Genomic DNA, 25,904 nt, shown 5'->3' with positions numbered 1-25,904 from the left:
ATTATACCTACATTTATTACTTTCTGGTTTAGGTAACTTTAAATGTTAAATTCAGAACTGAAGCTCATTTAATACGAATGCAATTTTTGTTTAAGAAAAGGGCACAGCAACAAAAAAAGACATCTGTGACATTCACTTAAATGTCAGACTTGTGTCTGTTGAATGGCCTTCACTCATGTCAGCTTCACTTAGCTCTGCTTCTGCAGTGTCTATTAGACGGATCTGTTTTTACCTGCATGCATGCAGACGCGTGTCTCCTGCCCTTTGCATGTACTTCGCTTTTATTCTGTATTCAGCGAATGTTCTCAAAGTTTCCCCTGCACTGAATATTCTCTTCCAAAGTTTGAGCATACTTTCATACTGCATATCAAAACCATCTTCTCCTTCACATCAAAGCATCCTCAAGCCTTGAGAAGAACAATGGCTATCAACTTCAGCGATATCAAACAATACATTCCACAGTGTCCTTAAGATCCACAGGTCAAAGCTTTTTAATCAAAAACCTCTTAAGATTTAAAAAAAGAGATTTCAGACACGTTTCAAACAGACTTGACTGTGAATTACATTATCTTATATACTACAAAACACTTGTCAAATATAAAAATAAACAAAAACAAAATTATAAAGGAGCTCCTTGAGGCCAGAGGTTAATTCAGGAAAGTCTGTGACAACGGCAAGAGTAATCGTGTGGATGTTTCTAGCGCTTTGCATAAAAAAAAAGACATTTTTTTAATTTCATCATACAGAACTGGATTGATTTGTAGTACGGGCAAGTCTGGTGAAGCTGAAGGGGAATGATGGGATGAGTTAAGTTCATTTGTCGCATCACATCGGGTAATTGAGCACCACGTCTTGTTTGGCCAGCTCCAACAACATAGGGTCATCGAAGAACTTGCTGATACTGACGTCCTCGCTCAAACCCTGGAGGAAGAGAGAGATGATTAGGATGATGATATATGATGCCTATTCAAACTAAACAAGTTGATTGACATCTCAGAGATGTCAAAGTGTCTTACTTTGCGCCTGCGGGTTTTGATCATAAACTCTCTGGCCAAATGAGGGGCCGGCTGAGGCTCTAGAGGACGAATCACAATGCTCTTATCCAGAGGATCACCGGGAACAATCTAGAGTGAGGGGCAGAGACAATAATTACTCAGGACAGTGGCGAAAATCTAATACCATGTGACACAAACATGCACACACACACACACACACACACACACACACACACACACACACACAGAGAAACAGTGTTAAAGGCAAGGGAGTCCAAGATAAGCTGCTGCTGACTCAATTTTCTGCTACTCAACATCAAACACATCAGAACAAATCCACTCACACACGGGTGAGTCTTACGCAAGTCACATTTCCCCCAAAATTAAAAAGATTGAAGATACTACATCTTGCATAAATTAAACAAAGACTGTAATTTTTAATTAAATACTACTTGCATTTATATATTATGAACATTCTTATTTCCATATCTTTTCCAATACTCTGACTCTTATTAACCTGTTTATAATACTGTAATATTTTTTTTAAAGCTTAATCACAATACATTACAGTAAAACAAATGCTACTGTGTCTAAATATCTTTCTATATTTTCTTCCTCAAACTTCCCCAACATTAAATTCACCTATTCAGACTTTGTTTTTGGTTAAATCTCAGATTCTTAGATTAAAGTACTGTAATAAAACCTTTACATTAAATAGTTCACAAATTTTACAATTAATTTAATTCATAATTCACCAATTAATATATTATATAATAGGCTTTGATTTCTTTAACCAAAAATGAAACAGTAAAAATACTGCAGCATACTGTAGTAAAATCAGCATACTGTAGTAATTGTGTAATATTAATAACACAATTATTTAAATGCCATTAAAACTACAAAAGTCCAGGTCTCAAAATAAAATCATATTTCATACATATAACATGTGTGCGATTTCCTATTTTCATTTCAGGCTAACATGTGTTTTTAAAAGGTTTTGTGAGATACTCTTACCCCCATTTAAACGCACGTACACACACAAGACAGGAACAAGACAAAACTAAAGACACGTGGGTGTGTTTGTACCTGCCAGTGGTGGAACACACTGAGCGCGAAGGCCTGGCCCTGCGTGTGTGTGCGGAGATCGGTTTCAAAGCCAAACGAGTCAATAGCGGGAATGAAAGCCTTGATGGTGTAGAGAGGAGAGCCAGGGATTGGCGCATCCTGCGTCACATGACCTCTACAGGACACACAGACAAGAGATCAGTCAGAGGCTTGTTCTAAAAGGAGACTGTCTTTATTAGAGACTTGCTGACTTTTGCTGCCTCGAGCTACAATCTGCTTAATGCGAGTGTGTGTATGTGTGTTAACAGACGAGGAGTCAGCAATGTCCTCGTTCTGTTTGTGTGTATTGTACCTCCTGCGTGCCAGCACCGTGTACACAGCAGAAACACAGTCAGCAGGGGCCTGAACCTCCACAAAGTAATAGGGCTCCATCAGCCTGGGCGTGGCCTACAGAAACCAACCAACCACCAAGCGAGGAAAAAGAGGGGGTGAGCAAGTGAGAAACCAATTACGATAATCAACTTAATCTACTGAACTGAGTTAATGGATCACGTAATTGAATGAAACAGTCCAATAAGACTAATGGAAACAATGATTAGACAGAGAAAGGAAACGGGGGAAGAAGAGAGGTGGCTAAATAGAGCTAGGGAAGGATAGATTACCATCAGGAAGGCAGAGTAGACGACTCTGCGAGCTGTAGGGATGACCTGTCCTCCTCCTCTGTGCAGCGGTTCCTGTGCGATCACGCGTCCAGGATCTTAAACTTCACGTTGCGGATTGCTGGACGCAGACAAGGAGATAGATTTGATATTTAGTACAACACAAACACACTAAATTGTAGACATTTACTAAAAGCTTGTTTGCATACGAAAAAAACACACATATACACAGTACACATATATTATGTAAACAAGAACTTATTTTTGGATGCGATTAATCAGGATTAGTCCTTTGTGCTAGTTTTTAAAGGACTTTGTGTTCAATGACGGCAAAAGAAAACTAAAATATCCAGCATTGGCTGATGGTCACACATTATTCTAAGGACCAGTTCTTGTTATTAACGAACCATTAACTATGACTAATTTGCTGTTTATTAATAGTTAGTAAGGTAGTTAAGTTTAAGATTAGAGATGTTGAATAATGTCATGTAGAATATGTGCTTTATAATTACTAAATAACCAATATGTAAATAATAGGTATTCTATTAAGCAATTAGTTAATAGTGAGAATTGGTCCCTTTAGTAAAGTGTTACTTTGGCTGATATATATCAAATGTCAACCAATACCAATATACAGAGCATTCCTAATTTAAATAAGTATATCTACTCTAAGAAATATTTATTGATTCTGTGGTGCTTTGCTTCTTCATAACCATTGAAAGCTCTTACGTTCATCACACAAAGGACCCTCGCGTGTTCCCCACTGGAAGCCCTGCACAATACTGTCCTTCACTGAGCCGAGAAGAGCTTTATCTACCTACAAAATGAACAGAGAAAGAAAACAGATCATTTATCAAATTATTTAGCTGTCAACAAGTTAAGTGCAACAGTGCACAACCTCTCACAAAAACAGATACACAGTGTCACATGCAATTATATGCTACATGTCCATTTTTTTTTCACACCTCTTATTGCCTGGCAAGCCCACAGACACACACATCTACATTTGAATGGCCAAAGGCACTATTTTAAAATTTACGTCTGAACAGTCAGAGGAGAGGTGCGTGAAATATCATGAATTTAATGCATATGAAATCAAATTAGAGTTGAATTGCATAAAAAAAAATTACAAATGATTTAATGAATATAAATGAACCTTAGAGAGCATGATTAATGTCAGCTGATATGCAAATTACCTCAGAGGGCAAAGTGTCGTCTACTAAAATGTTGGGCCCAGTTGTGTCAGGTCCAAAGGCCCAAATAGAACGAGGCGCCAGCAAATCCCAGTCATACTTCCCGTCTGGAAGAACTCTCCCAACTTTTTTCCTTTAAAGAGTAAATGAGATTTTCTTTATTTTCATTTATCGGCTTTAAAGTAGTTAACAGATGTTAGATGAAACAGTAGATCTTATCGGCTGAACTGCATCACATAAACTATCGCTTTAATGTTTTTTTTTTTTTTAAGAATTCTTTTATGTACCAAGGCAGTACTTATGTGATCAGGAAAAAAAACTGTAAAATGTTGGTGATGATTTGGTATGCAACAAATGTGTGTCATTATCAGTGTTGAAAACAGTTGTGCGTTTAAATATTTAATATTAAGAAATACATTTTTGTGTTACATATAACCCATAAGCCCTCTGAAGTTCAGCCATGTTTTACCTGTTCCACGTGATCTGCACCACCTCATTCTCAATGTCTTCAGCTAGACCCTTCTCCAACGGCTCCGCAATCATGGTAATCTTATTCCTGCCAATCACACACAGAGACTTAGAAATCCCACACACTGAAGCACGTCAAGACTGATCCTGTCAAGACAAGTCAAGTTCTAAATGGTGGTGCTGAGATACGGGAAATTTCTTCCCACTTCTTTTTATTGGGCGTTTCAGCAAAACACTTCAGAGAGGACGTCTCTACCACAGTCTCACAGAAGGTCACCACTGGATCAGCCACCTAATGTGCGAGGTCAAAGAGAAATCACATTAAAACAAAAAACATAGGTAAAAAGAGGAAAGAAATTAGCGTGACAGCAAAAGAGCACCTTGATGTCAATCTCAGAGTACATCTTGCGCAGGTCGTGCATCACACAGTCCAGGTACAGCTCACCTGTACCAAGAATCACGTGTTCACCGGACTCCTCCACCTGAACACACACACAGATTAATAAGAAACTAGTTTGTGAAAAGACTGCAACACGTAACACACTCATGTAACGTGGTTTAAAACATAAAAAAGATATGGTTTTACAGTATAGGTAAAGTGGATTGTTCTAGGGATCGTTACCTTTGTTGTAAGTGATGGATAACTTTTGTTGACTTTTCTGAGTCCATCCAACATTTTGGGCAGTTCTGAGGGATTGACTGGCTCTACAGCGATCTTTATCACCGACGCTGTGTTAAACTTCAGTGGTCTGAAGATCTGAGCCTAAACACACCAATACAAAGCACATTCAACTTACAAAGTCTTAAATGATGACTGCTTTGAGCTACTTTTTGAATCAATATCTCTCTTTCCTACCTCTTCATTTCCACGGGGTTCTGTGATTGTGGCGTTTTAACAATAGGCTGGTCGCACCTTCGATCAACACCCAGTTTCCAGCAGGGACACGATTCACTTCAATCTGATACCTTACATCAACACATAAAACATAACTCTTACAAAGACTACAATGATAAAAACTGAGATGATGACCTACTTTAAAACAATTTTGATTCAGAAATTTCTTTTTCTTTTTTACAAAACATTACAAAAAACCCCCAACAAATAATACATATAAATAAGGCTTAAAATGTTTAAGTAGAAAGATTAAAATAGTATATTCTTTTAAAATGTACTCCAATATCAGCTATTTACTTTCATCTTTGGGGCTCAAGATGTCGATTCAAAGACAAAAGCATGAAAATAACAATAGTCTTGAAAAAGCCTAGAAACCAAATTAAGAAAATATAGTGCTGAAAAAAGATTAATAATACATAATGAGTGTATACTGCGTATATTTATTTTGCATATATAAACATACAGCATATATTTTGTAAATATTTGTATTTTCATTTATTTGTATAAATACTATTATATTAAATGTATAAACATAACATTGTTCCTTAAATATACACATGCATGTTTATTGTTTTATATGTACATAATAGATAAACAGTATATGCACACATCATGTATAAAATTATATGCTTATATATAAAATTATATTATAACTGCATGGGCATTTTCATAATATTTCTTGATAGTTATGTCAATCTTAATTTTTTTTAAGGGCTATACGCTGGACAAAAAATATAAAACAAAAACATCATCCTTAAATCCTGAACAACTAGAAAAGACATAGGATTTGAAGTATTGCTGTTTAAAACAGGCGACCATGTATTAATAATGCCAGCAAAAAAAGAAAAGAGCAATCAGAAAGACAGAGTGTGACGGTCACCTAGCAACAGAAATCCACAGGCGTCCGACAGTGCAGATCTGAGAGTCCTCCTCGTCCTCCAGGCTGTAGTTCTCTCCTAGAACCTTCACAGGCTGGCCCGCCTGCAGGGTCCCGCTCAGGACTCGACCGAACGCGTGGAACTGCACGCCGTCATCTGTGCTGTACATCTTAGTGGTGTGACACATCAGTGGACCCTGCGAAAGAACACAAGCGCTTGGCTTACTTCTCTAGGCCTGTGTAACTGATATATTCACAATTTTAGGCGTGTTAGAGGTGGACACATTTCTATTTGGTAAGACACTATGTGCATCTCATTCTAAAATGTAAATAAAAAAATGTAATATGAAGGAATAATTCATTCAGAGAAGAAGAAAGGAAAACATTTGGCTTTGGTGATCCTGAAAAGCCAAAGCCTGTCATTCAAATGATCTGCTACTCTCCAAACAGTCTGACACTGTCGCTCCCAGACATAAAGCGTCTGCCACAGAGTTTTGTCTGTATGCCCTAAACTGAAAGTTATCTTTTATTATTTATCTAATAAAATAATTCTATTCCCATTTATATTCATGTATACACCACTGACATTTTTAATTGGCAATGAGCTTTTTTGATCATACTTTATTTTAAGATCCAATTCATGCTATTAACAAACCATTAACTATGACATTTGTCTGAATAATCTCCTAATTGTGGCTCATTAATAGTAAGTAAGGTTAATTTTTGGATTAGTGATGTAGAATATGTGCTTTATAAGCTTTATATATGTGTTTAATTATATGCATGCTTATACTTAACTAGTTAGTTCTGAGAATTGGTCCTTATACGTAAATTATAAAGTGCTTTTTCTGTATGTCACTTACATCAGGGTCACACTCAGACATCGTCTCTCCAAGGTCCGAGTCCAGTCCGCCCGTGTAGCTGTGCTCTATCTTAGCTTTGGCACCTCCCTGAGGAGATGGTATGTGTTTACGCACATGTCCACAAAGCCTGTGCAAATGATCACATATTATTAGACTGAAAGAAACTGACACGTGTGCAAGAATTATGATTTACTATCATAACAAAAAGAAAAAAAGATACTCGCCTGTAAACTCTCCAAAGAAGCGGTTGCAGACAAGGCGCAGAAGAGGTCTGATGTTGAGCTTTAATTCCTCTTTAGTCAGATGAATGCCGAGCTCATCCAACACACGAGGCAGAGATGTGTCCACATCCCCCACCACCTACAGACACGTTCACACATTTATACAGCCTGCGTATTTGACTGATCAAATGGGCATTCAGTTTACCCAAATGAAAGAAAAGTGAGTGTATTTCTCACCTGTGAAAGAATCTTGTACAGCGGCTCTAGTACGAACTCAACAAAGCTTCGCTGAGAATTGCTGTTGGGGGCCTTTTTCGTAAACTTCCTCCTGGCAGAGGAAAAAACGTCACAATGGAAAAATAAAAAAAGCTCCTATTCTGCTAATAAAACTAGCTTGAGATTCTCACGTTTTAGGGTTGAAGTAAATGTCTCCCCACAGTCTTTTAGCAAACTCCATGTAGTTGATGTCACCTGGAAAACAAATGAGAGTAAAAGAAAAGGTTGATGTTTTCAGACAGGAGCACTGAGGATGCTTATGAATGCGTTTTTGTTTATTGTGTGTTTAGGTCTCACCGTAGGTGTCTGAATAGATTTTGGCAAAGGAGCCGAGAGTGAAGCAGATGCTGTATTGTGAGGAAGCGAAACACACGTTTCCCAACAGGGGAGAGACAATCAGAGACTCATCGGTGGAGTACGTGCTGCCAGAGAGCGAGAGAGAGAGATTATTCTACAGAATTTCAGACAAAACGGTTCAATAACACCAATAACCAATAAGCAAGGGAAAGACAAATCGCAGATCTAAGACTTGTCTCAATATCATGTATCTTCCTTTAAACACAGTAGGTTACCTCAGCAAGCCGTTGACCTCATCCACGATGTGGCGCAGTTTGTAGTATGCATCAGTAGGGGGTAGCTTGAGCTCCACGATCAGACGATCCACTTTATTAATACAGATAGTGATGGCCAACTTCTCCTGCACTGCATGCTTAATCAGCCGCTCAGTGTTTAGCATCACCTGAACACATTCAAAACTTTAGCCTTACAGAACATAGCTACTTTCATGTGACATATAACATACGCTTATGCAAAACATGTTAAAAAATGATTTGCTTAAACGTTATATTACGATGACAACAACATGATGATAGCAGTCCTGGAGCCTAAAGCCTGACATTGGCAGTAGACTGTATTTGTGAACTCACCCCCTCGGCAGCATCGATAAAAAGCACAATGCCGTCAGACAGTCTGACTGCTGATGTCACCTCATCAGAGAAGTTCACATGACCTGAGGGCAAGTTCGAGAGATAAATGGCCTGCCATTTCACAGCATACTGTACACTTATAAGTGACATTTAAACACGTCAGCTAAAGTACCTGGCGTGTCCATGATGTTAAAAAGGTAAGATTTGCCCCGGGAGTCAGGCAGAACCATGGTTACAGGTGTACTCTTGATACCAACTCCCCTCTGTGAGAAAACAAAAACTTACATGAGATAAATTCACATGCTAGCTTATGATCAGATGATTTAGTTGATTTCTTACCTCTTGCTCTGTGAAGAGGATATCTGTGTATCGTAACTGTAAAAAAAGTAAAAAGATCATTACTGTAACATATTCAGAGTTAGCGTAGAGCGAAATAAACAGTGAATGTCATCTTGTCTGCCCAACGAAACACCTCAGTCTGCATATCACAAGCTGCAGCGGTGTTTTTATTCACATTTTGTATTTAATAACTATATACTCACGTCAGAGTCATCTCTCTTGCGGATTTCAGGATGCGTCTGTTCAATGAGGCAGTCCACAAAGCAAGTCTAAGCGGAAAAACAAATGCATATTAATGTGTCCTCAAAATTAATGCTATCAAATTTAGCACATATAAAAAACACCACATGATGCACCTTTATTTATTAGACAAAAGAGGACAAGCATGACGGTGTTCTTTACCTTGCCATGGTGTAAGTGCCCACACAAGGTGACATTTCTGATCAGTTCTGAGCTGTCCATCAAATCAGCAAGGAACCTGCGGATAGGCATATATGCAGCTCAAATAAACAGAGAGAGAGAGAGAGAGAGAGAGACGAGTCTACACAGAAATTCGTTTTGATTGCGTTTCATGAATGAGTGAGAGAGAGAGAGAGAGAGAAGCAACAGCAGCGAACTCACTCCATGTCGTAGACGGTGACAGGAAGCTCTTGCTCCATCAGAGTAAACCGCTTCATCTTCACCGGTTTTATGATGGGCTCTGAGGAGTAAACAAAATGAGATACTCTTGATTTTGTTCACCTGGAGTACATATACTAGTATTGCATGAGTGTTTTCTCTACCTGTCAGTGGTTGCGTATCTTCTTCTTGGACGATAGTCTCCACCTCAGGACCATAAACTTCCTCAGCTGTAGGATAATACTTTTTATCCTCATGCAGAACCACCTCCATACCGCCACCATCCTCCTCATCCGCCTCAGCCTGGTCTTCATCGTCATCCTCCTCATCTGCCTGAAATAAGATAAACAGCACTCATATCCCACTCATGCAGTATATTCTGCAACTTGCACCAAAAACAGTTTTGGGGCAGTTTCAGATGATTTGGTTTCCGCTGTAATATACACAGATGAACAGAGATCATATCTCAGACACACCTCATCAGCCTCCCGGTCATCTGCGTCTACTTCCTCATCTTCATCAGAGTCCAGCTCTGGTCCAATATAGTTTCGAACTCATCATAAAGATCTGTCTCCATGCTGATGAGCTCTGACGGCACAAAGCAGATAGGAATTACGTTTTCCTACCAGCCCTAGTACAGAGAATTACTGAGCATGCGCGGGATTTAATCGCAGTTTATTAACAACGTGCAAAACTGTAATCTAGACAAAATGCGACGACTTTGGAAAGGTTTAGGATGGTTTTACTTTCACTCTCATGTTTCTATTTATGCTGTTTTATATGGTGACTGTGTTACTTACTCTTGTACACTTTTTGCACACAATGTTATCTACAGAAGCTCAACGAGAGTATATTTAAGAGCCGTGTAAACACTGAAAATATTATGCAATAATTATAATGTGCAAATGCAGCATGATGAAGCAAATTACTAGCTTACTGACAATCACAATATATCTAAAAGTTAAGAATTTAGAAAAGCTTTAAACAAAGCTGCTAACAAATCTAAACGCGCCGCAAACGTACGACAGAACATTATTGAATGAATGACTGGCTCATTTAACTCATATGTAATTTCTGTTTATCACATGTAAATGCACTATGAAGCGTTATAATAGATGTATACCTGTGTGCGACTCTTTACGCCTGGTGGATTTTATTATTGTTTTAAAGTTATCCCGCGTACTGTTTCCAAACCATGCACCGCGAGGTCCTCTCTCAGAGCAACGTATGTCGTACGTTGGTGACGTCATCAACAGTGGCCCTGCACATTGCCGGTTCGAAAAACAAATCTGGGGTACAAAAGGATGAAAAACACTGCTTTAAATGTATACATTTATTTTAGATTTATGTTGGCTCTTGTTAAACGTTGGCGTAAAATATTTCAGAAATTAATTAGATCATTCAGTGTTCAATATATTTGCCGTGATGCAAATAGGCTTTAGTACACATGCACATAAGTACAGAAAGGTACCTTTTGGCTTCAAAAATGATGATGATCATTATTAAGGAATATTATTTATGCACCTTATTATATATAATTGCGTTATAAGCTTGGTTAAACTCCGTTTACATGTTTGCAAATATAGGCTACAAATAGAAGCTCCAACTTCACAGTAGGTCTTTAGAGAATCTTTGATTAAGACTTAAAATATTTGTCATATATTTTTATAATAAGAATAGTGCATGCTTCTTTCCCCAGTTATTATGATATATCCTCTCAAGGCTATCCAACAGGTCAAATAATAAAATGTACCAACAGAAGATGGCACCATAACACTTGTGTGTACTTGTATGTACAGAATTTCTTAGTTCCTCTGTGGGTTTCATGCTTTGGGCATCCCTAATATTTTCAGTCCCACATAGTTTACAATGTCCTAGTATGACTCAGGCTCCATTTGTTGATACAGGGATCTCATATGGCACTTGAACATTGGCAGGACTTCAGAGGTCAACATCCACTGTTACTTTCCAACTAGAAAAACAGACTAGGCTCTTCAAATAGCCTACAGGTACACGTTAATGTCCAACTGAATACAACTGATATGTACAATATTGCAGTTTTCACTCTGCTAACGTACTGTAATTCAAAGTTCTGAAAAAATATGAGGAAAATCATAGGTAGCCTACAATTTGCACAGTGACAAACATTTACATAAACTTACATAATACTCGTTTCCTGTGCTTTTAGAATGGTTTTCTTAAAAGCCTTTGAAGACGACTTTGTTTATAGTAAGAAGGGGATTTTATTTATTGGTCCAAACTTGATAACAAGAGTCTCTTAAGACAATTGAAAGTAATCTTTTAAGAGAAAGCCATGCTGGAAGAAAGGAAAACAAAAGCTGAACAAGTGCTGAGAACAACATTATGTTGATACAGTTTATTAAAAGTAATTAAATGAAGATGAATAAGAAGTTATTAAAAAAACTGAGAAAATTCAATAGTTTGTTTAAAGTATCTAATAAATAGTGAATTGATAATCATTATCCATCCTAAAATGTTACATTAACATTAAATTGGATGCAATACTTGGAATTTTAATCTAAAATAACATATTTTTGGACAGTAAAATGCATGAATTATTACATAAATGCAAATGTACATTACTATTTAAATGTTTTGGGTCAGTAATGTATTTTTCTGAAAGAAACTAATACTTTTTTTCAGCAAGGATGTGTTAAATGTATTGAAACAGGATACCTGTTATTCACTTTTTATGTATCAATTCTAGGTCTTTTGATCTTTTGCTGTATTTTTAAAGATCTGCAGAATAGGACTGTGTCTTTACAGCTTATACCTCAGATGCGAAATATACTGTTTGGTTCTGATTATCATGTCTATCACAGTGAAATCATACTTTTTAAACCGTATCAGTTTAAACTTCTGATTTATGGTCTTCTGAGTGCATGCATCTGAAACACACACAAAGTGTCTGTCACGCAACATGTGAGTACTAAACTGAGTAAGTTCTCTTTAATGTCTTATTGAGCTTAAACTCTCCAATACACTCAAAAACACACATGAGTTACAGAAACAGTTACGTCTATGAATTTAAACAGCTTGGAAAGCAATCACATGTTTATACTAGATCTGTGTGGCAGCAGCGTAATATACAGTAATAAATCAAGAAATGCACTGCTCTTTTGTCTCCTCTGAGACTGGGAGTCAGAATAACGTTCTGTGCTCTTCAGTGCAGCTAAAGACAGAACAGTTAGCAAGATTTGCTCCAACTCTTGCCATGGTGTTAGGACTGTTAGACTGTTGCGGCTTGTGAAATCACAATAGCAGTGCCGTGAAGAAAACGTGCAGATTAAGAGGTATGATATTATAATAAAAGCCTACAGTAAAATCTGAGCTTTTCACAAGCTTGCAGAGAAAGACTTACCAAAACAAAGTTACTGGGTTGTTCTTTTTCATAATTTTGGGTTGGGACCCGTTTATATCACTTTCATGATGTCACATTTAAAGCCATCTATAATGCAATAATAAATGCTGTTCTTTTGAACTTGCTATTAATTAATGAATCTTATATTCACTGATTAATAGAAAGGCAAAACAATATGTAACAGTTTTCACAAAAGTATTAAGCAGTGCAACTGTTTTTAACATTATGTTACTTAAGCAAACAAATCATCATATTAGAACGATTCCTGAAGGATCATGAGACAATGAAGACATGCTGATAATTCAGCTTTGCATCACAGAAATAAATTATGTGTTTAAAATATATTCAAAAAGAAAAAGGATAGGGTACATTGTAAATTTTGTCTTTTGCAATTGACTAAACCTTTGATGCATTAAATGTGATGACACAAAATACCTGTGCTTTATATTACACTTCATTCACATGCCAGTTTTAAATAAATTTAATTAATCATGTAAAGTTATATTTTACCACCTGCATTATTATGTTTGATGTCAATACATGCTATTGTACAGATCAAATTGAAATGTTGATATATATTATATGCGTTGATATATATACTCATAACAGTTAAAGAAATACACATTTCACACTAAAATGCCACCCACTGAATTTCTGGCATCATTGCCAGTTTACATATAACAGGATTTCTTTTACATTGAAGTATGAGAGAGGCAGAGAGAGAGAGAGAGAGAGAGAGAGAGAGAGAGAGAGACGAGCCTACACAGAAATTCGTTTTGATTGCGTTTCGTGAATGAGGCCCAAAGTATTTCTAATGATAGCTCTTGGCCTCAGTGAAGTATAAAGCACCTTACTGTCCACGTTTCCTGAGAAAATTAAACTGACATGATCTCGTCCATGCGGTTGCATCACTTACAAAATGCAGGAGAAGCAAAGAATTCCACAGAAACCACTTCTTTATAAGTGCATCATGTTGCTTCTACCAGACTACATGTTAAATATGCGTGGTTTATGCTTTATTTTCATATTGCATCGACAATCACACATCAACAGCATATGTTAATAAAGATATAGTTATGAGATGACATCATTCATGCAATATAATACGAGTCTATGTGATTGCATGTGAACCGTCGTATCATCACAAATAGATCTCTGGATAGAATAAATCATCTTAAGTGCATGGGTGGAATAACAGATCAACGTTTTCCACCGTCCCAGACTGTTCGTACAGAGGTTTTGGAACAGGTTGCTGCTGAAACGTGTGTAAAGAAAGGAAGCGCCCATGCTTTTTTTGCAGCAGGGCTTATGTGTACCATCTAAAATCTATCTGAGGAAATGGCGAAGAGACCTCAAGACCTCTTGGGTGCAAGAGATCCATTTTCCAGGGGCTCCATGCCAAATGTCACAAACAGGATGGTGCCAAATGCACAGACCATGTATCATGAGCGTAAATACTCTGGCGTAAAGAAGAAATTTATTTTGCGGCGTAGCAATGCTGTAGCGGACATAACAGGGTTACTGTAGCTCAGCTGGTAGGGGATGGTAGGTTCATGGGTGCAGTTTCTATGAAACATGCAAACTTTCTTGAATGCCTTAACGAAACCTTGATATTTGCCATAAAAGTATCTCTCCGTCTTAGCAGAATTCTTGTATTTAGTTTTATAATTCTGTTTTGTGGGTTTTGTGTTTGCATGTATGCATGGTGTGTGAGTGTATTCTCCGAGGTGCTGCTCTACTAACTCCTCATTACTCATTTTGATCAGCACACCTGGGCAGCGGCGAAAATAAACAACACACTTTCCCCCCCGAGCGCCATCCCGCTCTTCCGTTCCGGATCAAACACTAATGTCTGTTGCATTACAGCTGCGCGATCATTTTCTGTTGCTTCTGCCTGTCTTTGGAGCAACCTCATCTCTAACGTTATGTATATAGGCTACAGTTAGGTCTATACCTCAGATCCCTCCTTCTACTGTATTAGGATTGATTACTTATGTCTGTGCTATATCTACTCCATTACGACACACACACACACACACACACACACACACACACACACACACACACACACCTGTTAATCAGCAGTTGGTCCTTGTGCTGTAGTTGATGAGACTCTTGATTGTCGGTGGAGAGAGAGGAGAAAATAGCAGAAGAGCTCGTCAACCCCATTTACATAATGAAAACACAACAAGAGGCTCAATTAATGCTTGTTATTTAATTCTTTTGTGAAACTGAGGCATTATGTAAAGCTATTGTGTGTATTTTCTTTACTACCTCTAAACAGAAACGCAAACTCGGTAGTAACTGAATATTTCATGTAATCTGGATTATGTAATCTGTTTAGCGATAAATAGCAGTAGGACAATAGCAATAAATTCCTGTTTCTCTCCATCTAAAATAGACCTTTCTTAAATAGCCTGCTTATATACACTTCGAAATTCTTCCAGTTTTGTGGACATTCACTTAGCTTTTCATTAAACTCATGACACTCCTTTAGAAAACCTTGATGTAATATAATGTTTTATTGCACTTCATGTTAGCAACAACAAATGGAATATATTTTCTTGCTGTTTGTATTTTTATATTAACATGGTAAAACAATGTCCTATTTAAATCAATGCGATAAATGAGTAATTGAAATGTAATCAAAAAGTAGTCTGATTATATTACCTATAATGTGTAATGTAATGGATTATGTTACATTTATTTCCTATAAAACAAATACTACATTAAGATATTTTTGCCTAATAAAAATGCCCTCCTCTTGTACTTTTAGTATGCTAAACTGGTCTGCTGAATTGGAGCAACTAATTTTGTACTTAATGCACTTTAGTTGTGCGTAAGTGGACTTTAGGGACACTTTAAAAACCTTGCATATAAAGACACATTTTTTTCAAAGATCATACAATCATCAGTAGTGACATTAAAAACACGTTTTAGGATTAGTATTAAGAAATATGCATTGTACAAAAGTAAAACTTCAAATAAAGTTTAATTACCATTTTTTATATCGGTAGGTCTTGAGCGATATATCAGTGAATATGTTAATAGATTTAAACTATATACATTGTGATTTCTTTTTACTAAGGATATCACAAAAGGATTTATTTATTTCTGACCTATTTTATCAGGTCCTTCAAAAAAGTATCATAGTTTGCACAAAAATATCAAGCAGCACAACAATTGTTTTTTTAACATTTATAATAATAAATCAGCATATCACAATGATTTCTGAAGGATCGTGTTACACTGAAGCCCGGATAATGACTTGAAAATTCTGCCATCACAGGAATAAATTCCTTTTAAATATTACATGTTAAAATATTAAAGCAGTTACTTTTTTAAAAAAGGATATAAAAACCCTAGCACTGAAACAATGACCTTCATTTTTAGTAGCGAGAAAGAGAGACAGAACCAGATACAGTTAGAGACTTTGTTGCACTTAGTGTTTTGCGTTTATGTTGCACATTTTCGGATGTTATTCCTGCAGGTGTAATTTTTTACTTCTGATTAAGCAGGATGAATGCAGGTCTGTCAGAAAGATGGAGAGAAAGATGAATGGCAAACAAGGTGCGAAACTAGTTTACAGGAAGGAGGAGAAACAGCACAGCAGATTTGAGGTCACACACTCACACACTTCTCTACTCTAAGTAGATCATGCTCAGTGCACCACTCTGTGTGTGTGTGTGTGTGTGTGTGTGTGTGTGTGTGTGTGTGTGTGATATTTATCAAATTCACATTGTATAAATGGGTCTGTGTGCTCTTTAAATTTGGTATCATTCCCCGTGTGATGCATACCTACTGTACTCCATTTATCTTTGAAAAGAAATGCGTGAGATCTTCTCAAACAGGGCTACAGTGATGAAACACACAGCAAACAAAAATTAGTGTAAGTGGCAACACGTAAGAGAGTCTGTGGCCTAAATTCCAGACATGATAAATATTGTCCCGTGTGCATCTGTATGGCGTCAACATGTGTGTTGTGTCTGTTTGTAAAGAATACACAGTAAAGTCACACAAGCTCCTCTGAAAATGCAAACAACCGCTTAAGCTAGGCTTTGCTTCCTTAGTTACTGTTGCTAGTTCAGGCAAGCTTTATATTCTCGTGGGAATGAACTATACATTTCTACAAGAGCAAAACATTTGCTCGAGAAGCGAAACATTTTTTGAATGGATATTTTTATACAGGCTGGAATGAAGCATTACATTGGCGAAGCGTCTTTATCTGTTATTATTCTTTAAAGAAACTGGTAGATCATGCAATAATATGATTAAAAGCGGAGGTGGCTGTGAATCAAAATTGAAGCAAACGGTTATTTAAAGCCTCATTTAATAGCAGTAACATTCATGTAAGTGACCCGAATTAATATGGAAATTAATTAACATAACTTTAGACTTGATTAACAATTTACCTTTAAGAAAATGTAGGTGTGATGTTACATTTTAATTTGGTAATGAACGCACCCACACAGTTTAATACAAAGCAAGAACATTTCATGATCTATTTAAAAATCCTGAAAAGGGAAAAAAACTATGCAACAATATTTTTGCATTCGATCGATTGTTTTTGAACTATGCTCTCGTAAAAGCTAAAATATACATCTCTGTATCTTATTTTCCTTTAAATGCTATTTTACATATTCATACTTCAAAAGTACTAAAGTGTACATAAAGTATTAGTACCTTGGTTACAACCAAATTTAGTTTTTTGGGATTTTTTTTCTTTTTTTTTTTAAAAAAGTGTAAAGATTCGTATTATACTGTTTTTAAGGTATGATTGGTCAACAGCTTTTTTTGAGAGAGGACAAAAGTGCCATTTCACTGAACCCACACTCGCTTTTGCTCATATCTCTTTCAATCAGCCTATTTTCCACTCATCTTATTTTCATGCTCCATATGGCATAAAGTTAAAAAAAGGGACACACACACATACACACACACACACACACACACAGAGACATACAGTCGCTACGATTAATAAACTGTCAGTGTTTAGTTGCACAGAGCTTAAGGAGGACAACACATAAAAGTGAAACTTCTTTCAGAGGCCCAAGATGATCTTCACAACAGGAAAACATTCTCGCTGTTATTTCATTGATGAAAAGGGACACATTGACATGATTGAATTTATGTGTGTGCGTTTCTACAGTAATAATTAAACCCTAGTCCATATGGACCCTTGAATTTCCACAACAGACATCTGCTCGTCTGCCTCAGGGCCAACATGCAGACATATTTCCTAATAAATATTACAACAAAATTACATGCGCACAAGCACTTGACACCCTGGAACGACAATATAGTCTCCATAGCTTTGTGCAGAATGAATGAGCAATCATGCAACGGTTGAATTCGTCTCAATAGGTGTGCTTTAATGCATAGTGTTTCACACATTGACCATTTTGGCTTGTGCACTGGTGTGGAGATAAATGAGCATTCATAATTTATAAAGAGCTGAGATGCCTTATTAACTACACCATTCAAAGTGTGTTCCTCCATTGATGGCCATTTAAAGTTGTGTACGTTTTAATTACTTTAGTTTTGTTTTGTTTCTCACACAAAGTCATGATTTTAGATGACTTTTATAGGAATATAGTGCACCCGTTGTATGCAATGCAATGACTATTTTTATTTAGAGATTGCTAGTAAATTAAAAGAGAGAGAGAAAGAGAGAGACTAGAAGTAGAAAAGAAGTAGAAAACGTGAAATAATATTTTACTGTAAAACACTACGATGTTGTTTATAATGTAATATCTGCAGCCTTCAATCTTTTTCATTTTATTGAAAAAGAACAGTCTGGATATTCCTCAAATATTAATTTTTTCTGTTCAACAGAAGAAAGACTTGGAATTATTATTATCAAGATAAAAACTTACACAACAAATAATGACACTTTTTCTCAGTAATCTCAAAGGCTCTGAGGCGACCTTGAAAATATACACATGGGGTTTTTACTGTCCATAACCATTTGTTATAATTATCAGTATTCAATTAGACGTTCAGGGATAATTAAGAGGCTGAAACGCTAACTCAGTAAGACTTTATAGGCAGCATGTATAAAATAGTATGATATCAATAATATTCCTAATATTTCTAAATAAAAATTCATTAGTTGCATTATGACACTGAAGACTGGAATGAAAGCTGCTGAAAATTCAGATTTGCCATCTCAGGAATAATTTACAAACACATTAAAAATAGAAAACACTCATTTTAATAATATTTCTTTTTTTTTGTTGAAAGCTTTTACCTGTGTTTTCGGCAAGTGTAGCCTCAGTGAGCACAAGCAACATCTTCTAAAAACATCTTAGCAACCGCAAAGGTCTGAACAGCGTTGGCACATTTTGTAAAGTACACCAAGGCATGCTACTCCACAAAGACTCATCTGGACTGTTTGTTGTTTACAGTAAACTTCAGTCAACTCAGTTCGCTCAATAACAGATCAATAGCAGTCCTTGTAGAACAGATCCAAACATAGCAACCAACGCAAAACATGAAACATTATCAGGATGAGCCACTGCAACCCAAGCTGACATCACAGCCAGAGAGCCTTAGTATGTTTACGATGAGAGGTCAACACATGGCTCTCTCTATCCGTCTATCTATCTATCTATCTATCTATCTATCTATCTATCTATCTATCTATCTATCTATCTATCTATCTATCTATCTATCTATCTATCTATCTGTGGCAGAAGTGACACAGACACACACACAGGTAGGAGTCGGATTAATTAGCCAGCGTGACCAGGCATGATAGATGAGCGTATTTGTGTGTTCGTTTGTGTTTATTTGTAGAGGCAAATGTCCTGGTTCTGTCACCGTCCTTGCGTGTGCAACCCAAACCAAAGGGCCAGCCTCTTTAAAACGATTATTCATCTGAGCACACGTTCTCACACACACATACACGGACCTTATGCAAACGCTATGAAAAACAGTGCCCAAAAACCCTCAAACATAAAGATTTTTTTTTGTTGTCATTTGTCAGTCTGTAATGTATTCAGCCAACGTAGAGGGCAGTGAAAGGTACTTATTTTGGGTTTGAGCATGAACACCAGGCTGCTTTTCAAGAGCTCTGTGTTTGAGGTAGCATCGGTGAGACGGTGGTCCCTGCAAATGCCAACTTCAGAGAGAGAGAGGGAGCAAACGAGAGAGCGAGAGAGTGTGAAAAACTGCAGCAAAGATCAGATAGCAGACAAGGGTGAGAGAGAGAAAAAGAGAGAGAGAGAGAGAGAGAAAGAGAGAGAGAGAGAGAGAGAGAGAGAAGCAGTGTTTTAAAACGTTCAAAGAGAGAATCGTCGGCGAGGTGTCGTGATCAAGCATTAGGGAATCACTGGACATGCCAGACCCTCAGGGATGACCAAGGAAGATTACTGGAGCGTCGGAATCAGCGCTAGGGAACGTTAACGGAGCATTCGGAGGCTGTTAGCTTATAATCTGCAGCCTTTAGATAAGAACCTCCTCTCGAATACATGCGTACATGAGTGCGAGTTTCCATCTGTGTATGTGACGCTAAAGATGAGGACCTCGCTGGACAGTCAGGATCCTTTTTTCTTTAAATCTGGGATTTTTCCTGTAGAGGAACTGTGAGGAACTCAGTGGAATCATGCTTTAGCTCAACTTCAGATCTCTTTCTTATATATTTCCATGCGCACGAAGGAAAGAAAAAGGTAAGCAGACTGTGTACGTATTCTTTCAGCTTCTCTCAGCTCACTCACGTGGACAGTCTACAGGTATTTTCTGCAACCTGTAGGCGTTTTTTTATGTCTGCGTCTGCAAGCGTTCTGATGGCTTTAATCGTCTCACATGAATAGAGTCATAATGAGAAGGTGATGGTGATCATCATTGCATATTCTGTTCTTTCCATTGCGTGTCATCAAATCAATGAGGGACTGTCACACCCAGCATTCCCACAGTGACGGATGTCCCCTGCACATGTTGAGCTCTTCCTTGATTTGAAAAATCACGCATGCATTTCAATGGAAGCATAAATTCAAACGAAGTCTAAATATAGATACGGTCAGCGCTATCCAATTCCTGATTGTGTAAAGGCTGTACGTTCAACACACAGGCACCTGTTTGGATGGATATAGCATGTTAAAACAAATCAAATCATGCAAATGTTTTGCCACAAAAAAAAAGTCACTAGATGCAACTGTTTTCAGCGCTGCGCATATGGCGAAGGGATCTGAGTCGAAGTTCATAAAGTTTATTAAAGGAGACTGATGCAGCTCTTCGGGGGCTGTGGAAATGTTTGGTGGAGTAATATCTGAAGTCTGTCAACTGCCTGTCAAAGTTCTTACAATCTGTCATCACTTTAATTCCTCATCACATTTGCCATTTCGGGACTGGAGGAGCTGTGGGATGGGTAGAATATGTTAATCGTTCGAGGATTAAAATGACAGCTGTCCCTTTTGGTTCTAAGAGTGTAAATAAAGCAAAAGAAAACAATGTTTTCTTCAGATGAAGTTTCCATCGAACATTGCCACAGGGCGCAGGCATTTATGTCAGATGCCCATAAACAAGCTTATCTTCTGCATATCAGAAAAAATCTTTAGCGACAATTCTTTATAAATGCAATAAAGCACAAAACATTTTAATTTGAATTTTTCATATACATATAGAGAGGGTTCAGAAAAGAGATGATTGTGAAATGTACGTTTTAACGCAAAAATGATAAACATGAAATAGATAAAATATTCTAAATTAAATGTTTTTTCATATATATATATATATATATATATATATATATATATATATATATATATATATATATATATGTGTGTGTGTGTGTGTGTGTGTGTGTGTGTGTATGTATAAAGTGTTTATTTGTATGTACGTATGAATATATATATATATATATATATATATATATATATATATATATATATATATATATATATATATATTTTACACAATATATGACAAATAAAAGAAAATTGCAGAATTGCTGAGGACAGAGCGTTTGTTAGTTTTTATCTTCAGCTATCACAGAACATGGATTAGTCTATCTTCGCTCATCATAGTACTGCTATCGAACCACTAAGTGGTCACTGGATCTGCTGACATTTAGATTGGAATTAGCTGACATCACATCAGGATGTAGTGAAGATACCGACCCCGCTGTCTCCCCTCGACTGGAAATCTACTTTATATTCTCACAGCTATCATTGAAAAACTTATTAAATGCTCAACCGTCTCTCTCTAGTCTCTTCTCTCAATTTGGAGTGATTGGCCACCTGGAAGATGACTAAAATACCACCGCATGAAGCCGACAGTCACCCCTCAAACAAACACACACACCTACACACACACACACACACAACATTTCTACCAGACAGGTTTCCATGGAAACCTCTATATCCCAGTTCTTCATGTGATTCTTTTAGTTTAGAGTACTGTAGAACTATGCTGCATTTTTCTGCAATCATGAGTACACATGAAGAAAATTATATGTTTTTCTCATTATCACTCTCGTTGAATCTGCGGCTTCTTAGCTATTTGCACTCACCAATATAGCAACACCTGACACTACCCAGCCCCCCAATGTGTGTGTGTGTGTGTGTGTGTGTGTGTGTGCATGTGAAGTTTGTGTGTTTTGATGTCTCTCTGTCAGTACAGTATGTCTTGGAGCGCAGATTCTTGCAAGTGTGTGTGTGCGTGCAGTAGGCACACTGAGACAGGCGTCTATTATTAGAAAGACAGATCACTTGACACAGGCACTGGCTAGACGCCTAAATCTGGACCCCACCGGCAGCTCCCGGCTCAGAGCTCTGTCAAAAAAAAGTGCAGTGAGAAAAATTCGTTAATGATAATCACGATAACCATAACAACAAATCCCGCAGTACAGCTCCTCTCGAGCTATGAGGTGTGTGCACTTCAGCACTTCACTGCGCAAAGGTGCGGAGTTTCACAGCAAAAGTGCGAAATTACTTTAATTAGCTACATCTGCCGTGCAAAAAAACAGACGACGGATCTGCACATCTGCTCTTTCCTCGCTCACACTTACGGAGTAGCACTTTTGCACACACTCACACAACGGAGTAACACACGTTTTTAGCTGCAGTGAGAATTCGGGAGATTTATTTTGGGATTATTTTGGCCTGCATCACATAGGTTTCCCTTTCATTGACTTTCAATGTTTAAATACTATACAATTTATTTATGAAATAGAGAGTTCAGACTCTGATTTCTGATTGGATGAGACACATTCAAAGCTAAAAAATGCAGGCACCTGTTTCCTGTGATTGCATGCTTTATATTAATGTGCCACATTGTTAGGATACCATAAACAATCTACAGTTGGAGTAATCAACTAAATTACAGTTTGAAATAGTTGTTTATTTTAATTGTTATTAATAGATCTGGATATTTGTTACTATTTTCTAAAAGCATCATCTGAGGTCCTGTGTTATAGTGATTTAATCAGGGAGGCTTTGTGTCTTGCCAAAGAACACCTCTAACCACCTCCCATGTTTTTTTACATTTTAAATAATTAGTTGTCCTCAAAATTTTACATACACCTTGCAGGGTTGTAAAATGTTTTGGTAAAATGCTCACCAGAGTTGCATTTATTTAATTTGTAAAAAGAAATATTGTGAAATATTTCTACAAGTTAAAATAGCTTTCCTATTTTAATATATCTGAAGTAAATCATTTATACTTTAGATGGCAAAGCTGAATTTTTATCACCCATTTCTTTAGTCTTTAGTGTCACATGGTCCTTCAGAAAGCTTTTGTTAAAAAAAACTAAAAAAACTTTGCTGTCACTTTGATCAATAAAATGTGTCTATTGAATAAACATGAATTTTAAATGGTTATTAAACAAAATATTAAGAACCTTTTAAACATTCTTTTAATTAAATGCATTTTATGTGGAATTTACTTCAATGTGTGTTGTGCAACCATTTTAGGGCACTGCCAAATAAGAGCGATAAGATTTTATCCAATTTATTCGTAACAATTTAGCGTAGGGACTAACTCTCACAACTAGGTGCTTAATAGCATGCCTATTATTAACATATTGGCTGTTTATTACTTATAAAGAACACATTCTGCATGACCATATTCTACATTCCTACCTACCTAACTATTAATAAGCAGCATATTAGAAGTTTATTGAAGCAAAAGTCATAGTTAATGGTTTGTTAATAGCGAGAATTGGACCTTAAAACAAATTTACTTCTGCGAGGGGGTTGAAAACATACGGTTATGCTCATATTATGCTCAAACAATATACATTGAACAAAGACTGCATGACTGATCTTATGTTTTGCTTCATCTTCAGGCAACGCAAACTGATCCTGTGCTGCTTTGGTACTCTCTCTCACTTACGGATTGGTTCTGGTCGGGCAGAGTGGCATGAGTGTGGGCAAGCCCCACCGCTACAACATCGTGTCATCGTCGGAGGAGGACGTGTACCGGCAAGGCAACATGCCCGCCCTCGGCAATGGATTTGGTAACGGCAAGATCCAGACGCGCCGAAAGGTGCGGAGCCGCTTTGTAAACAAGACAGGCCAGTGCAACGTCAGTTTCGCACACATGGACGAGCAATCCCAGCGCTACCTCGCTGACATCTTCACCACCTGCGTAGACATCCGTTGGCGCTGGATGTTTGTCCTTTTCTCCCTTGCATTTGTCCTGTCCTGGCTCGCGTTTGGTTTCGCCTTCTGGCTTATCGCTCTTGTCCACGGTGACTTAGACCGGCCCACTAAAGATGATTTCACACCATGTGTCATGCAGGTCAACAGCTTTGTTGCAGCGTTTCTGTTCTCAGTTGAGACGCAAACAACGATTGGCTACGGATTCCGCTGCGTAACTGAGGAGTGTCCCTTAGCGGTGTTCATGGTCGTCTTCCAGTCCATCGTTGGCTGCATCATTGACTCTTTCATGATTGGTGCCATCATGGCCAAAATGGCTCGACCTAAAAAACGGGCGGAAACGATACTGTTCTCGCAAAATGCAGTCATCGCAATGCGGATGGGAAGCTCTGCCTCATGTGGCGGGTTGGGAACTTGAGGAAAAGTCACATCGTAGAGGCTCACGTGAGGGCACAGCTTATAAAGCCCCGAATCACAGAAGAGGCGAGTACATACCGCTCGATCAGATCGACATCAATGTGGGTTATGACCAAGGTCTCGACCGCATCTTTTTGGTTGCCCCTCTCACCATCCTCCACGAGATAAACGAGGAGAGTCCTCTGTATGGAATCAGCAAGCAGGACCTGGAGACATCTGATTTTGAGATTGTGGTCATACTGGAAGGGATGGTCGAGGCTACTGCGATGACGGCTCAGGTGCGCAGCTCCTACCTGGCTAGCGAGATCATATGGGGCCATCGCTTTGAGCCTGTGGTGTTTGAGGAACGTAGCCAGTATAAAGTGGACTATTCGCACTTTCATAAGACCTACGAGGTTCCCTCGACTCCACGTTGCAGTGCCAAAGACATGGAGGAGAACAAGTCCTTGGAGTCTGCCGCCAACTTCTGCTATGAGAATGAGCTAGCCTTCATTAGTAGGGATGAAGAGGAGCAAGAAGAGGACAGGGGTGAGAGGGGGACTGAGTTAGAGACACTTTCAGCCAATCTGAACTTCGATCAGAGGTCATATCACAAAGAATCCGAAATATGACCCTTGATTGTCACCTTTAAGACTTTGCTTTATCGTAGACTCAGCCTATTCTTCTAGTGTCGGTTGTAAAGGTTAGCTACAGAGCAATGCAAGTTATATGAAACCTTGACCCACCGTCCTAGAGCCATGCTGTAGTTGGGGCAGGTCAGGTCAGGAAAAGAAAGTGCTTTTTGTAGTTGTTGGAAATGCGAGGCCTTCCTGTAGGAAAACTTGAAATCTGATTATCTGTTTCATACTGTAGTTTGAAGTGATAGCTTTAAGTAGTATCATTATGCAATACTAAGCTAGCCTGGGTGCCATATTGACAAAAATTTTCTCTTGTTAACAAAATTTGCACAAAATAGGTTGTCAACCACTAGTGTGTTTGCTTGGATATAGAGTAGAACATGAGACACTCTTGTTTTGGTGTGATTTACAGCAATAAAAAAACTTGAAGACATTTATCCATGCTCTCTATATTCCAGTTTTTCCCCCCTTACGTCAGAGTTTTATTTTTACC

General features: G+C 37.7%; 1 protein-coding gene and 1 pseudogene across 1 annotated transcript; one reads left to right on the top strand and one right to left on the bottom strand.

Moving 5' to 3' along the window:
- Window positions 1-467: 467 nt before the first annotated feature.
- Window positions 468-19,115, bottom strand: LOC122341546 (116 kDa U5 small nuclear ribonucleoprotein component-like). The gene is given in 35 exon segments (XM_043234997.1): window positions 468-921; window positions 1,017-1,124; window positions 2,082-2,235; window positions 2,413-2,507; window positions 2,723-2,808; window positions 2,811-2,840; window positions 3,449-3,536; window positions 3,916-4,045; window positions 4,382-4,468; window positions 4,590-4,672; window positions 4,761-4,862; window positions 5,003-5,143; window positions 5,237-5,270; window positions 5,272-5,346; window positions 6,156-6,349; window positions 7,016-7,122; window positions 7,125-7,142; window positions 7,240-7,375; window positions 7,474-7,564; window positions 7,644-7,707; window positions 7,810-7,934; window positions 8,085-8,251; window positions 8,439-8,521; window positions 8,611-8,701; window positions 8,778-8,813; window positions 8,981-9,046; window positions 9,180-9,255; window positions 9,399-9,477; window positions 9,560-9,728; window positions 9,872-9,945; window positions 9,948-9,983; window positions 10,519-10,684; window positions 14,849-14,891; window positions 16,576-16,630; window positions 19,028-19,115. Coding segments are annotated over 32 exon segments (3,048 nt in total). The 5' UTR covers window positions 10,646-10,684; window positions 14,849-14,891; window positions 16,576-16,630; window positions 19,028-19,115; the 3' UTR covers window positions 468-825.
- Window positions 19,116-20,441: 1,326 nt separating this feature from the next.
- On the top strand, window positions 20,442-25,493 carry LOC122341545 (annotated as a pseudogene).
- Window positions 25,494-25,904: the final 411 nt, after the last annotated feature.

This window comes from Puntigrus tetrazona, chromosome 3 (assembly GCF_018831695.1).
Source record: "Puntigrus tetrazona isolate hp1 chromosome 3, ASM1883169v1, whole genome shotgun sequence".
NCBI lineage: Eukaryota > Metazoa > Chordata > Actinopteri > Cypriniformes > Cyprinidae > Puntigrus > Puntigrus tetrazona.
This window is presented reverse-complemented; position numbering and strand designations above follow the sequence as displayed.